This window comes from Theropithecus gelada, chromosome 6 (genome assembly GCF_003255815.1).
Source record: "Theropithecus gelada isolate Dixy chromosome 6, Tgel_1.0, whole genome shotgun sequence".
NCBI classification, from domain to species: Eukaryota; Metazoa; Chordata; class Mammalia; order Primates; family Cercopithecidae; genus Theropithecus; species Theropithecus gelada.
Genome location: NC_037673.1, coordinates 57,870,033 through 57,887,252, shown reverse-complemented (window position 1 = coordinate 57,887,252; position 17,220 = coordinate 57,870,033). Strand labels below are relative to the sequence as shown.

The window sequence follows — 17,220 nt, the reverse complement described above, 5'->3', positions numbered from 1 at the left end:
ATTTGAAAAACAGCAGTTTTCCCCAGTCACATGGTACTGGAGAGAAGAATTGCAGTGCAGTACTTCCTAAGTAGAACAGGGCCTAGGAAAACACCCAGGCTCTTAGGGCACCTAGAGGGGTATATTCTAATAATGGGTACAAATAGGAGGTAGATGGAGCCTGTGGTAAGCAGCATCATGTCCCGCTCCCACATGTCTATGTGCTAATCTCTAGAACATGCAAAGGGGAATTAAGGTTGCCAGTCACCTGACCTGAAGACTGGAAGATAATACTGAATTATCCTGGTGGGCCCAACATAATCATGAGAGTCTTAGAAAATGGAAATGGGAGGTAGAAGGAGATGGGGTAAATTTGACTGGGAGAATGGCCAGAAAAATGTAAAATTACTGGCTTTGAAGATGGATAAAGGGGATCACAAGCCAAGAAATGTGTGTGATCTGTAGAAGATGGAAAAAGTATTCTCTCCTAGAGCCTCCAAAAAGGAATGAAGCCCTGTCAACACCTTGATTATAGTTCATTGAGACCTATGTGAGAATGTTAACCTGTAGAACAGATTTATTACAGATAATAAATCTGTGTTATAAATTACTAAGTATGTGGTAATTCCTTACTGCATTGATAGAAAATTATTACAGAACTCTGATAGCAGACAAGCTTTATGTTTGAATTGATATGATCCTCCCTCTCCTACCTGCCAAAGAGAGACTGGATCTTCTCTGGAGGAGGATAACATGATACAGAACCTCTCCCAATTTTTTCTATGTAATTTCTAGCACTCTATCAGAAACTTCCAAGCTTACCAACAAATGAGCTTAGGAGGAAAAACAGGCAGTAGAAGAAGACTGACATCTCCAGGCCTAGATACCTTTACCAGTAAATTATTCTAAACACTTATAAAAGAGATAATACCAATCTTATACAGATGCTTCAAGAGGAAAAAAAGAAACATTTGTAAACTTTTTTTATGGGGCCAGCATATCCATGATTTCAAAATTTACAAGGACATTATTTGGAAAATTACAGGCCAGCGTCTCTTATAAATGTAAATACAAAAATCCTAAATCAACTGTTAATATGTAGAATCTCGCAACATACAAAAAGAATAATATATCATGAGTGAACAGAAACAAGGTTGTTTTAACATCTATAAATCAGCTAATGTAATTCATCCTGTTAATAGAATGAAGGGGAAAAACTACATGTTAGTCATCTCAATAGATATGAAAATTTTGAAATAAAAGTCAATATCTTTTTTTTTTTAAAGAGACAAGAGTCTTGCTCTGTTGCCCCAACTAAAGTGCAGTGGCACAATTATAGCTCACTATAACCTCAAACTCCTGGCTCAAGAGATCCTCCCAGCTCAGGCTCCCAAGTAGTGAAGGCTACAGGTGTGCACCACTATCTCCGGCTAATTTTTTAACTTTTTGTAGAGACAGTGTCTCTCTGTCTTGCCCAGGCTGGTGTCAAAATCTGGCCTCAAATGGTGCTCCCACCTTGGCCTCTAAAAGTGTTGGGATTACAAGCGTGAGCCACTGTGCCCATCCTCATTTTTTAAAATTCTCTGCATACTGACACACATAGAGTCAAAATAAAGGAATGGAGGAAGATGTACCAAGCAAATGGTAAGGAAAAAAATGTGGGGGTTTCAATCCTGGTCTCTGATAAAACAGACTTTAAACCAACAAAGATCAAAAGAGACAAAGAAGGCCATTACATGATGGTAAAGGGATGCATTCAACAAGAAGCGCTAACTATCCTAAATATATATGCACCCAATACAGGAGCACCCAGATTCATAAAGCAAGTCCTTAGACACTTACAAAGAGACTTAGACTTCCACACAATAATAATGGGAGACTATAACACCCCACTGTCAATATTAGACAGATCAACGAGACAGAAGGTTAACAAGGATATTGAGAACTGGAACTCAGCTCTGCACCAAGCAGACCTAATAGACATCTACAGAACTCTCCACCCCAAATGAACAGAATATACTACATTCTTCTCAGCACCACATCGCACTTATTCCAAAATTGACCACGTAGTTGGAAGTAAAGCACTCCTCAGCAAATGTAAAAGAACAGAAATCACAACAAACTGTCTCTCACACCACCGTGCAATCAAATTAGAACTCAGGATTAAGAAACTCACTCAAAACTGCATGACTGCATGGGAACTGAACAACCTACTCCTCAATGACTACTGGGTAAATAACGAAATGAAGGCAGAAATAAAGATGTTCTTTGAAACCAATGAGAACAAGGACACAATGTACCAGAATCTCTGGGACACATTTAAAGGAGTGTGTCAAGGGAAATGTATAGCACTAAATGCCCAAAGAGAAAGCAGGAAGGATCTAAAATCGACACCTTAACATCACAATTAAAAGAACTAGAGAAGCAAGAGCAAACAAATTCAAAAGTTAGCCGAAGGCAAGAAATAACTAAGATCAGAGCAGAACCAAAGGAGATAGAGACACAAAAAACTCTTCAATAAGTCATTGAATCCAGGAGCTGGTTTTTTGAAAAGATCAACAAAATTAATAGACTGCTAGCAAGACAAATAAAGAAGAAAAGGGAGGAGAATCAAATAGACACAATAAAAAATGATAAAGGGAATATCACCACCAATCCCACAGAAATACAAACTACCATCAGAGAATACTATAAACACCTCTACGCAAATAAACTAGAAAACCTAGAAGAAATGGATAAATTCCTGGACACATACACCCTCCCAAGACTAAACCAGGAAGAAGGTGAATCTCTGAATAGACCAATAACAGGTTCTGAAATTGAGGCAATAATTAATACCCTACCAACCAAAAAAAGTCCGGGACCAGACAGATTCACAGATGAATTCTACCAGAGGTACAAAGAGGAGCTGGTACCATTCTTTCTGAAACTATTCCAATCGATAGAAAAAGAGGGAATCCTCCCTAACTCATTTTATCAGGCCAGCATCATCCTGATACCAAAGCCTGGCAGAGACACAACAAAAAAAGAATTTTAGACCAATATCCCTGATGAACATCGATCCGAAAATTCTCAATAAAATATTGGCAAACCAAATCCAGCAGCACATCAAAAGTTTAGCCACCATGATCAAGTTGGTTTCATCCCTGGGATGCAAGGCTGGTTCAACATACACAAATCAATAAACATAATCCATCACATAAACAGAACCAACGACAAAAACCACATGATTACCTCAATAGATGCCAAAAAGGCCTTCAACAAAATTCAACAGCCCTTCATGCTAAAAACTCTCAATAACTTCGGTATTAATGGGATGTATCTCAAAATAGTAAGAGCTGTTTATGACAAATCCACAGCCAATATCATACTGAATGAGCAAAAAGTGGAAGCATTCCCTTTGAAAACTGGCACAAGACAGGGATGCCCTCTTTCACCACTCCTGTTTAACATAGTGTTGGAAGTTCTGGCCAGGGCAATCAGGCAAGACAAAGAGATAAAGCGTATTCAACTAGGAAAACAAGAAGTCAAGTTGTCCCTGTTTGCAGATGACATGATTATATATTAAGAAAACCCCATCATCTGAGCCAAAAATCTCCTTAAGCTGATAAGCAACTTCATCAAAGTCTCAGAATACAAAATCAATATGCAAAAATCACAAGCATTCCTATATACCAATAACAAACAGAGAGCCAAATCATGAGTAAACTCCATTCACAATTGCTACAAAGAGAATAAAATACCTAGGAATCCAACTTACAAAGGATGTGAAGGACCTCTTCAAGGGGAACTACAAACCACTGCTCAACGAAATAAAAGAGGACACAAACAAATGGAAGAACATTCCATGCTTATGGACAGGAAGAATCAATATCGTGAAAATGGCCATACTGCCCAAGGTAATTTATAGATTCAGTGCATCCCCCTTAAGCTACCAATGAGTTTCTTCACAGAATTGGTAAAAACTACTTTAAATTTCATATGGAACCAAAAAAGAACCTGCATTGCCAAGACAATCCTAAGCCAAAAGAACAAAGCTGGAGGTATCACACTACCTGACTTCAAACTATACTACAAGGCTACAGTAACTTGTTTTGGTTACTGTTTGGTATGGTACTGGTACCAAAACAGAGATATAGACCAACGGAGCAGAACAGAGGCCTCAGAAGTAACACCACACATCTGCAACCATCTGATCTTTGACAAACCTGACAAAAACAAGAAATGGGGAAAGGATTCCCTATTTAGTAAATGGTGCTGGGGAAACTGGCTAGCCATATGTAGAAAGCTGAAATTGGATCCCTTCCTTACACCTTATACAAAAATTAATTCAAGATGGATTAAAGACATAAATGTTAGACTTAAAACCATAAAAAACCTAGAAGAAAACCTAGGCAATACCATTCAGGACATAACACATGGGCAAGGACTTCATGTCTAAAACATCAAGAGCAATGGCAACAAAAGTCAAAATTGACAAATGGGATCTAATTAAACTAAAGAGCTTCTGCACATCAAAAGAAACTACCATCAGAGTGAACGGGCAACCTACAGAATGGGAGAAGATTTTTGCAATCTACCCATCTGACAAAGGGCTAATATCCATAATCTACAAAGAACTTAAACAAATTTACAAGAAAAAAAACAACAACCCCATCAAAAAGTGGGCAAAGTATATGAACAGATACTTCTCAAAGAAGGCATTTATGCAGCCAACAGACACATGAAAAAATCTCATCATCACTCACCATCAGAGAAATGCAAATCAAAACCACAATGAGATACCATCTCACACCAGTTAGAAGGCCTTATTAAAAAGTCCAGACAAACAGATGCTGGAGAGGATGTGGAGAAACAGGAACGCTTTTACACTGTTGGTGGGAGTGTAAACTAGTTCAACCATTGTGGAAGACAGTGTGGCAATTCCTCAAGGATCTAGAACTAGAAATACCATTTGACCCAGCCATCCCATTACTGGGTATATACCCAAAGGATTATAAATCATTCTACTGTAGAGACACATGCACACATATGTTTATCGTGGCACTATTCACAATAGCAAAAACTTGGATCCAACCCAGATGTCCATCGATGACAGACTGGATTAAGAAAATGTGGCACATATACACCACGGAATACTATGCAGCCATAAAAAAAGATGAGTTCATGTCCTTTGCTGGGACATGGATAAAGCTGGAAACCATGATTTTCAGTCAACTGTCACAAGGACAGAAAACCAAACACCGCATGTTCTCACTTATAGGTGGGAATTGAACAATGAGAACACTGGGACACAGGGAGGGGAACATCACACACCGGGGCCTGTCGTGGGGCGGGGGACGGGGGAGGGATAGCATTAGGAGAAATAAGTTAATGGATGCAGCAAGCAAACATGGCACATGTATACCTATGTAACAGACCTGCACATTGTGCACATGTACCCTAGAACTTAAAAGTATAATTTTTAAAAAGACAGAAAAAAAAATAATTCTCTGCATACTAGGAATGGAAGAGAAATTCCTTAATTTGATAAAAAGTATCTATTTTTTAAAAAAATCTAAAGCAACCATTATATTTGGTGGTAAAATGTTGAAAGCTTTCCCTTTGCATTATCCCCGTTATTTCCTCTGTTCAACATTGTACTGAATGTCCTAGTCAGTGCAATAAAGCAAACAAAGGAAATAAAAGGGACAGAAACTGGACAGGAAGCATTTAAACTGTCGTTCACAGAAGACGTGATTATGAATGTAGAAAATTCAAAAGAATCTATAGCCAAATTATTAGAATTAATATAAGTAAATTTAGTAAATTTTCTGGATACAAGGTAAATTATATTTCTGAATTCCATGAAATTTCAAAACCAGTATTGTTTACCATAGCATCAAAAATTGTCATGTACCTAGTAATATATTTAATGAAAAATATACAAGACTATTCCGAATACACAGAGATCTTTAGAACATTATTGAGAGAAATTAAGACCTAAATAAATGTGAGATATTCCATGTTCAAGAATTAAAAGGTTCAGTGTGGTAAAAATATCAGTTCTACCCAAACGGATCTATAGAATCAATGCATTTTCTATTAGACTCTTACAAGATTTCTTTTTTGAAAATTGACTAGCTAATTCTAATGTTCACATGGAAATGCAAAAGGGCAGGGCACTCTTGAAAAAGAGTGAAGTTGGAAGACTTCACTATCAGTTATCAAGACTTGCTATAAAGTTACACTAGTTAAGGCAATGTGATATTGGTATAAATAAAAAAGAAAAACACACACCACACAGTGAAACAGGAGAATCAAGAAATGTACCCGTTCATGACAATAATTTGATTTATGGTAATACAGGTAACCCTTGAATACTGTGGAGATTAGGGAAGCTGATTCCCATCACAGTTGAAAATCTATATATAATTTTTTATTCCCCCAAAAGAGTAACTACTAATAGCCTAGTGTTAATTGGTAGCCTTCCAGATTACATAAACAGTCGATTAACACATACTTTATATATTATATGTAATATATACTGTATTTTATTATTATTATTTATTTTTTTTCCAAGACAGGGTCTCTCTGTGTCACCTGTGCTGGAGTGCAGTGACGTGATGAGTGCAGTGACGCGATCTCAGCTCACTGCAACCTCCGCCTCCTGGGTTCAAGTGATTCTCCTGCCCCAGCCTCCCAAGTAGCTGGGACAACAGGCGTGTGCCACCACGCCTGGCTAATTTTTGTATTTTTAGTAGAGACAGGGTTTCACCATGTTGGCCAGGCTGGTCTTGAACTCCTGACCTCAGTTGATCCACCCACCTCAACCTCTCAAAGTGCTGGGATTACAGGCGTGAGCCACATGAGGAAGAAAAATATATTTACTAAGTCAGTGGAAGTGGATCATCATAAAGGTCTTTATCCTCATCATCTTCACATTGAGTAGACTGAGGAGAAGCAGCAGGAAGAGGAGAGGTTGACCTTGCTGTCTGTAGGGTAGCAAAAGGTGTAAGAAGATTTGGAAGGAAAGGCAGGCACACTTGGTATAACTATGGAAATACGTCGTAATTTCTGTGTGTTCTGCTTTATTTCTCTAAAAATGTTTCTGTTACAGTACTGATCCTTCTTCCACTATTTGCTTTAGTTTCAGAGCCCATATCATCGAAGGGTCCATATCATAAGAGTCCTTTGTGGATTTTTTTTTTTTTTTTCCAGAATAGGGCATTTTTGTCTACATTTAAAACCTGTTCAGGCAGATATCCTTTGTCCTCGATGATTTTCTTAATGATATCTGGAAACTCACCTGTTGCCTTTTGGTGAGCAGAAGCTTCTTATCCTATTATCTTGACTTTTTTAAAGCCAAACCTCTTTCCAAAATTATCAAACCATCTTTTTCTGGCATTAAATTCTCCAGCTTTAGATCCTTCACTTTCCTTTGCTTCACATTGTCATATAATGACTATATTGACTTTGCTTTTTAAAAGTCATATTAGAGTCTATATATCGATATGCCTTTCTTTTAACAATCCTGCACCCCCGTAAAAGTTGGATTCTCAATAAGAGGTCAAAGGTATTTTACAAAACATGCAAGGTTTTCACATCTGCTGGCATAGCTGCAGTGACATCATCACAAATTTTCTTTTTTTACAATGGTTCTTATGCTGGACTCATTTATCTTGAAATGGTGGGCAACCACAGCTGCACAGCTCAATCTATGGTACATGTCAAGCAGTTCAGCCTGTTCTTGTAATGTCATGACTTTTCTCTGCTTCTTGGGACCACTTGCAGCATCACTAGTGATACTTTTTATGGGTTCCAAGGTGTATGATATGTGAATTTTATCTTGACAAAGCCATTATTTTTATATATATATAGGAATATATTTATATATATATGCGCATATATATATATATATAGGAATGACCCCAGGTTCTCTAGCTTGGCAATTGGGTGGATTATATTGTTATTTACTAAGATAGGGAAGGGTTGGAATGATGAGTTCAATTTTTGATTTGTTGAGTTTGAGGGATTTACGGGAAATCCAAATGAAGATAATCCAGGAATCGATCTATACATACCCAGAATTCAGGAGTGAGGTCTACACTGAGTATACAGATTTGTGCCTCACTACATATTGAGTGTCCCTAATCCAGAAGTTCAAAATTTGAAGTTTTTTTGAGTTCTAGATTTGGAATGCTCAACCAGTAAGTATAATGCAAACATTCCAAAACCAAAAAAAATCTGAAATCTGAAACATTTCTGGTACCAGTTACTTTGGATAAGGGATACTTAACCCATAACATACAAGTGGCAATTGAAAGGGGTGCATAGAACAAAACCTTGAAGACAAAGATAAATAGGACAGAAAAAGGAAACCAAACTCTGCTATAGGTGATGAAAAGATGTAGCCAAGGAGAGAAAGGAAAATCAGGAATATATGATACAATGGAAGCCAGTAAAAGATTGCTTTAAAGAAGATGGGAGTAATCAGCTGTGTTGAATGCTACGAACAGATTAAATCAGATGAGGAGGTTATTGGTAATATTGGAAGAGTAGTATGATTTAGAGTAGTGCAATAAAAATAGGATTGCAATTAGTTGAGAAATACATGGAGATAAGGAATTAGAGATAGCCAAAGTTTGGATTTGAAGAGGAGGAAAGATTAGGGAGAATGTAGGGTGAAAAGGCTCTTTGTTTTTGTCTTAGGGAAGGGGTGTTAAGATGAAAAAGACTTGAACTTTTAGTGCTGTTGGGAATGAGCCAGTGGGGACAGAGGTTATAAATACCCAGAAGATAATCTATAGGGTGCGATTTCTGACAGTGCTGAAGGGAATCTGAACACAAGTAGGGGGATTAACATTAAAAATGGGGAGGAATCTGAAGACCAGCCTGGCCAATATGGTGAAACTCCATCTCTACTAAAAATACAAAAATTAGCTGGGCATCGTGGCGGGCACTTGTAGTCCCAGCTGCTCGGGAGGCTGAGGTAGGAGAATCACTTGAACCCGGGAGGCGGAGGTTGCAATGAGCTGAGATTGTGCCACTGCACTCCAGCCTGGGCAACAGAGCAAGACTCCATCTCAAAAAAAAAAAAAAAGGCGGGGTTGAGGAATCATGTTTCTATGATAACAGGAGTGAAGAAGGAAAAAGGATAAGTGGAAGTAAATGTGTTTGTAGGTTTGTTGGTAAGACATTAAGGAAATTCTGATTGAGTGCCTCCTATTTTCTCCTTGAAATAAAAGATCAGATTACCTGTTGTGACTGAGTGGGTATATTTGTGGAGAAGATTTGAAATAGCTGAGGAATACTGCAGAGAAGAATACTAGTGAAATATAGTGGGGCTGGCAGTCATTACTGAAATCCAGAGGAAATGAATATTCTTTTATAGTGATGTCACACTGCCCTAATTGTAAGATTTTTTACCTGGGTAGAGCAAGGGATTGGCCAACTCTGGACTCATGGGCAAGTCTGGCTTATGGCCTTTTTTTGTAAATAAAGTAGGTTTTAGACACAAATATTGAAGCTGCCTTTGCAAAAATTATATCAGTGAGAAAATTGTGGCAGTATGGGAGATCTGATCTAGCCAACACCCCCTCTTGCCTTTAGCCTTCAAGCTGCCTTAATTATTCCTGGACTTCGGCCAAGCTAACTTTGGAAGACATTTAGTTAATACTCTATTTTTTAATTTTATTTACTTATTTATTTATTTTTGAGACAGAGGTTCACTCTGTTGCCCAGGCTGGAGTGTAATGGCGTGATCTTAGCTCACTGCAACCTCTGCCTCCCGGGTTCAAGCGATTCTCCTGCCTCAGCCTCTCATATAGCTGGCGTTACAGGCGCCCGCCACCATGACCAGCTAATTTTTGTATTTTAAGTAGAGTTTCACCATGTTGGCCAGGCTTGTCTCATACTCCTGACCTCAAGTGATCCACCTACCTTGGCCTCCCAAAGTACTGGGATTATAGGAGTGAGCCACTGCCCCCAGCCATTTTATAGTTTAAATGATAATAGCCCTTCTCCAAAAACTCAGCCACCTTTGTAAAGCTAATGAGAGACCACCAGACTAGGAGGAGGAGAGGAGCCTGAATTCTGCTAAGATATAGGCTCAGCAGTGGCTCACACCTATAATCCCAACACTTTGGGAGGCCAAGGAGGGTGGATTGCTTGAGCCCAGGAGTTCGAGACCAGCCTGGGCAACATGGCAAAACCCCATCTCTACCAAAAATACAAAAATTAGCCAGTCTCATAACCTGGTCTCAAAAATAGATAAATAAATAAAGAGACATAAATGATTGCCAGCCATTATTCCAGAGGTCACAAGATATATAACTTCCCCAATTACTCCTGTATATAACATCACAACTGCAGAACCTGAGATTGGCCTTTTGAGATATCTTTTCAGGATTTTTTCATATCTGACACCAGTGGCACCACCTGGACCTACCAACTGCCCCTGTGGCCCCACCCAAAAGTGGCTCAGTGGACAAGAGGGCCATTCCCCATACCCTTATGGTTGCACCCCCAACCAGTCAACAGCAAGCACCCATTCATTGCCTAACCACTCCCACCCCTTCCCTCAAACTACCTTTGAAAAACCCCTAACCTACAAGACTTCAAGGAGATTGATTAATGTTAATAAATCCCATCTCCCACTTGGCACGGCCAGCCTTGCATCAGTTAAACTCTTTACTGCAATGCCATGGTCTTTGTGAATTGGTTTTGTTTGTGCAGCAGGCAGAAAGAACCTGGTGAGCAGTTACAATATGTTCATTTATTGTCTATGACTGCTTTAACACTGCAGTGACAGAGATGAGTAGTTGGTCCTGAAAGCCTAAAATATTTACCATCTGACTTTTACAGAAAGTTTGCCAACCCCTAATGTAGGTCAATTTGGATATAAGTACAGAGAAGGCAGACATTTGGAGTCCCCCAGGGTTGAAGTCTTGACAAATGGAAGGATATTAGCAAAGGAATTGCAGATATTGGCAGTTGACTTTGGTATTGGTATTGGACTTTGAAATCCAAGCTGGAGAGGAAGAGAAGTAGATGAAAGGAACTGATAGGGGTTCCAGAGTTTATTTGGACTTCTTGAGAGTATTTGGTGGGGAAAAGCTGAAAATTATAGAAGACTGTGGTCATAGATAACTGAAATGTATGATTTCAAAGAAGGGGCAATTCTAGGTAGTGACAGTGTCCTGGGTGTGGTAGCTCAGGTTATATGGAACTGAGATGCAGTGCTGACTACATCATCCATGTAGATGCTGAGCTCTCTCCCCACCAGGAATATGGAATATGGAGAGGCACATGCTTATATTTTCTTAATTTGTGGGATTTATTGGGAAAACATATTTTTTTCTCATAGAAGGGAAAAGAATGTTGTAAATGACAGGATTTCAAATTATCAAGGTTTTTTGGGGTATTACATTCCTGTGTTTAAGTTGAATTGCTAACAGTCAATTTAAAAATAGCTACAAATTTAGGGAAAAGTAAATAGAAATCTTATTGCTTTTTTACTTAAACCTTATACTTTTTTAATGTCTTTTGATTACCAGACTGCAGATGTATTTAATTTTGAGGAAACAGTTTATAGTCATCATATGTCTCCAGTCTCCACCAAGCACTGTTTGGTAGCAGGTTTGTGAGTGTATTCTTTTGTCTTTTGAAATATTGAAAACTTTCTCCCTTTTTATTTCTAGTTAGTTTTGATGTAGACATTTTAACCCACAGGAATATCACAATTCTTTATATATATATATGTACTATTTATATTCAGTTCAACAGATATTGTACAAGGCAAGCACTATGCTGGTGGCCAGGGTTCAGAGAATAAGAGCATATTTCTGTCCTCTAAAGAGTTCCTTTTAAACCACCGAAGTTTCAGAGATTTTACATGAATAAAATTTGGCAACTTTCCCAATTTGACACAATAAAACAAGAAAATTATTTCTTTCTCTAAGATTGTGATTCAAATTAAGCATCAATTTATATAAAAGCAACTGCAACAAACATCTTCATATTATAAGGGAGAAAAAATGATTTTCTGGTATCAGGTATCTGGGCCCTGTGATTCATTATTTCTGTGGCATCACGTGAGTCTCTACCTCTGGATATCAGTCAGCTCTTTTACCTGTAAAGAAGAGCTAGGAACTAAGTTGTCTTTGAGGTCCTTTCAGTCTGTGTCCAGAGTTTCCGTGAATCTGTTACTAGTGATTGGAAGTATATCATTAACTTGGAAAAACTAAGCTTTTAAAATACAATGATTTGATGTGATAAAATGGAGTAGAACTATACATACATACGTACACATTTACCAATATAAATTTCCTGGGTTTGATACTGTGTTTTAGTAAGCTCACACATAATCGTTGGCGAAACCTAGTGAAGGGTACACAGTTCTCTTTATACTAGCTTTGCAACTGCTTGCAAATCTATAATTATTTCAGAATAAAAAATAAATGGAATAATAGAGGTCTCTTACTACTAAAATATAACTGTAGTTAAAATAACTTTTCTAAATGTAAACATTAAAAATGACAATGTATTTTTGGCATGTATCTTTATATTTCTGCATGGATACAGTGAAAATGTCATGATTACTAATGATAATGTCTTGTTTCCTTTTGATGATGACTTATGATAAAATTAAACCGGTTCTGTTTTTACAGTTGGTACTAGAGGACCCAAAGTACAACTTTGTGACTTGAAGTCTGGATCCTGTTCTCACATTCTACAGGGTATTTTTATTTTATTTCAAACAGCAACTACTTTGAGTAAACAATTCAATAAAAAGAAACGTTACTAACAATGTATTCTTTGTAAGTGACATGACTGATGTACTTTGTGCTAGTTGTTAAAAGTCAGCAGAGAAATAAAGATCCTTCCGTGCATTATTCTTATAAAACTGAACCACTGAAAAGACATTTATGTGAACAGTGGTCATTGGGGAAGCTCAAATGATATGAAAATAGTTCTAACTCAAAACCTTGTGTTATTTCTACATTTAAAAAAACTAACGCAACTCACATCAGTGTATTTGTCTCATGTATTATTTAATATTCTGGCTAATGAGTAAATATTGTTCTTAATATTTAGGTACATTTTTTCTCAGTAAAAACGTTTTAGAAAAATATATTGAAGTAATTCTTTGGTAAAGGTGTATTTAAATTATTCTTGCTACTTTTATCAGTATTAGATTGTCTAATTCTAAACAATGAAAAGATAGAATATAATTTATATATTTTTAGTCATCTCAAAGAAACATATAACAAATATATTAAGAAAAGTTGGTGAGATGGGTAGCATTTTTGACATTATTATGAATTTTTATTAATATAAGCTGAGCAGATGGAAATGTCTTATGTGAATAGTTCAGTTAGGTAAAAGTGAATTAAAATATTGAAATCACTTACCCTTTGAACTTATCACCTGTGCTTTCTAGAAAAAAAACATTTTATATAAATGCTTTTCTACAATCATGAATTAAAGTAATTTTCTCATAACTTTATGAGAAATTGGGAAACATTTTTATCCTTTAAAATGTTTATCTTGTATATTTTATTACAGTAACTGAGCTTGAGTTATATGGATTTACTGCCATAGGCTAACTACTGTATTTAAAAAGAAAGACTTACTTAACTCCGTTTTTTCCAAAGCAAAACTAGTTCTTTTACAATAAAATACCATGTGTTAGAAATACTCCTGTAAACTTCACATTAGCATTGAAATGTCAATTATTATAAATCTGAGAAATGACCATATCTATTCACATTGAGTGTTTAGCCTCACTTTCTTCAGAATCAGGCAAAATTATTGGCACTTTATCTTCTGATTTTTCGGATATCTTGCAAGACTTTTCATATAGTTGTATTTGCAGGTCACAGACAAGAAATATTAGCAGTTTCCTGGTCGCCACGTTATGACTATATCTTGGCAACGGCAAGGTAAAATTATTTGCTTTTGAAGTTAGTAATTAAGAATAAGCATTTTGAAAAGTCTACATTTATGTAATGTATATATTTTAGCATATTTAATTATTAATTCACTCCTTTAAAATGAAGTCTTGAGTTAGAAATTTTAGGCCGGGCGCGGTGGCTCAAGCCTGTAATCCCAGCACTTTGGGAGGCCGAGACGGGCGGATCACGAGGTCAGGAGATCGAGACCATCCTGGCGAACACGGTGAAACCCCGTCTCTACTAACAAATACAAAAAAAAAAAAAAAAACTAGCCGGGCGAGGTGGCGGGCGCCTGTAGTCCCAGCTACTCGGGAGGCTGAGGCAGGAGAATGGCATAAACCCGGGAGGCGGAGCTTGCAGTGAGCTGAGATCGGGCCACTGCACTCCAGCCTGGGCGACAGAGCCAGACTCCATCTCAAAAAAAAAAAAGAAAAAAAAAAAAAGAAATTTTAATTCATGTCACCAAAAGAAGTCTTCCTTTGTATTCTAATGCTAATCCTATCCACTTTCAAGGTGTTTCACCTTAGAACACAGAGGAACTGTGTTGTGTCATTCTTACACACAAAAGTATAACACTGCAAATTTTTAAATAGAGCATTTTTATGCATTATCTTTAACCTGGAATTCTTTTGAATGTGATATATCCACACATTAATTGATTCAATTTTCTGATATTTAATGACTTCCTCCCATATGCCAAGCGTTGTGCTAGGGACACAGGTAACTAAGGCTTCGAAAAGCCAACAATCTAATGATCTAATGGGGCATATAGTCAAAAATCAGTGATTAGGGGCATCCTGAAAAATGCTTTAATAGAGGTACATCTCTAGAAGGAGTAATATAGGAAAAGAAAACAGGATCACTTAACTCTGAGAGGATCAAAAGATGTGGGGAGGTTTATTTGTTTGCTGGAGAAAAAAGAGTATTGCATATTTATATGCTGGGGAAAGAGTACCAGTAGAGAGAAACAGGTGAAGATAAGAAATGGAGGGAATAATTGGTGCATTAGGTCCTCAAATACACAGAAGTGGTTAGTATCGAGGATCCAGATGAGGGTGGAGGGGACACCTAGTTTGGCACATGAAGAGCACTGTGAGACTAAATGGAAAAAGGAAAAGGTGAACGTGGATACAGTTAAGTTTGTAGCTTTGGCAGAGAAGCTCAAGAAATTCAGACTTAATGGCTTCTCGGTTTTTAGTGGAGTAGAACTTGATGTCACCTCTTGAAAATATAGGAATGAGGATGCAATTTTGAGGAAAGATAGTATGGATCTGGAATAATAGATTGAAAGAGTGAGGGAGCTGATTAAGGGCACGTAGGATTACTGGGCAGTTCTCAGTTGAAGATGTAGAGCACAGCTGTAATAAGCCACAGAAATTGAAACATTAAATGAAAGAGGCTTAACAATTTTCAGTGTCTACAGGAAAGTACCTCAGTGCCTGAAAATTTAGAAGTCGTGAGTAAAAGGAAAAAAATAAAATCACAAAAAGACTTGTAGAAAGAATCAAGGATCTAATGAAGTAGGAGAGTTAGACTAAGAAAACTTAAAAACTGAAGGGATAGGAAGTAGTAATCAAATATTTTGATATATTTTCATAAAGCTTTAAGTAGAAGAAGAATTATTACAAAAGCTATTCATATTAATTTTATAAAGATCTGTGTCTGGATTTTTTTTAAGTTTCCAGCCCTCGCTCCCTGCCACAGTTTAGGCCCCAAAGAAGCTTCTGTTAATAATTGGCAGAATGTGATGTTGAAATTTACCATTTCTAAAGTGCAGCAAGGTCTATAATGTAGCCATAAGAAGACTAGCTAAAGAGGTATGAAGGTTAGGAACTAGGTGCTGGTTATGCTTGGGTGGATTTTACATTTTTCATGCTTAACTTGGTTTTCATCAGATAAGAGGAGAGCTAAGAAGCTTTCAATTATAAGAATACTCCAGAAATTTGAATCAGTACCAGAATGGACCTAGTAATCAGTGTTAAAAGTTGGATATGTTCAAATCTTACCTGTTTCAGAAGAAACGTAAATCCTCATACTGATTTCGTTTCCCTCACCTGGAAAGAAAGAAAACCAACTTAAGAATGGGAAATGCTAGCTTTTTGCTGACTATTCCAGTTGGCTAGGTTTGATGATCATCTGTGAAAAGAATCGAGATTATAGAAACCAGTACACCCTGTATGTATATTTTTTTAAAACTTATAAATAAAAAATAGGCTTATAAAAATGTAATGTAGTGCTCTCTCATTAAAATGACATTGAATAGCCCCCTGGGTTACAATATTGTTGAGGTCCTTGTGAGGACATGATAGCATCAGTTGAACTGATTAGGAGCACATCGGATTGCCGGGCATTTTTCTTTAGAAATAATCTAGAAGCTGAAATAGATGTCTGATCATAGATTTACTTTTCTTCTTTTCGCTTACTTGAAAGAAAATAGAAGTAAGTGTTTAATTTCTAGGCAACATTAAATATAGTTCTCACATATATGGCAAAGATTGATTTGAGTATAGGAAACCAAATGGAAATGCATTGTCCTCATTATTCACCTTACTCTTACTGTTTTTTATATAAAAAGGAAAAAAACACCAAATCATAGCAAATAGATTCTTGAGCAAAGTAAAATTAGTTAACGGCTTGTCTTGACAGCATTTGGATAACAAGCGGTAGAGAAGGTATGGTAAGGAACTTACTAGGGATAAGCTACAAGCCTTTCTGGTCCTTGGGAGAAAAGATGCTCATGTAATTTAAAACGGTATAAAAAGTAGCAAAATTTTGTTCTTGTTATCTGGAAAAGAAAGGTTACCTTTTTTTTTTTTTTTTTTTTTTTTTTGCTATTTACTCACTAATTTGAGCTACTGTTGACTATTGAATATTTGCTGAAAAGGCGAAAGTTCAACAACTCTAATGTATGAATACATACGTACCTATATAACAAGACCTCTGTGTGCCGTAAAACTAGAAAGGTGGGTGAGGGGTACAGTCATTGTCCTAGCTACATATGTCAATGTAACATTTATTTATTCTCAGTGCTGACAGTAGAGTAAAATTATGGGATGTGAGAAGAGCATCAGGATGTTTGATTACTCTTGATCAGCATAATGGGAAAAAGTCACAAGCTGTTGAATCAGGTAAGGAAGAACACGTTAATGAAGAAATACGACAATGATAGTATTTTTTCACATTGAACATTTTTAATTGAAGCCAAATAATAAATGCATATTGACAAATTGCGAACTTTATCATTTTTTAAAAAGGCATTCATCATATATCACTTTCTTAATTTATGTAAAAAAAGCCTTATGAT

General features: G+C 36.9%; 1 protein-coding gene across 1 annotated transcript in view; it reads left to right on the top strand.

The window, feature by feature from the left end:
- Positions 1 to 17,220, top strand: part of LOC112626910 (guanine nucleotide-binding protein-like 3-like protein) — a 69,126-nt gene that overhangs the window by 31,281 nt on the left and 20,625 nt on the right. Inside the window, 4 exon segments of the mRNA XM_025389309.1 lie at positions 11,517 to 11,598; positions 12,630 to 12,698; positions 13,838 to 13,904; positions 16,944 to 17,044. Coding sequence (XP_025245094.1) covers positions 11,517 to 11,598; positions 12,630 to 12,698; positions 13,838 to 13,904; positions 16,944 to 17,044 — 319 coding nt within the window.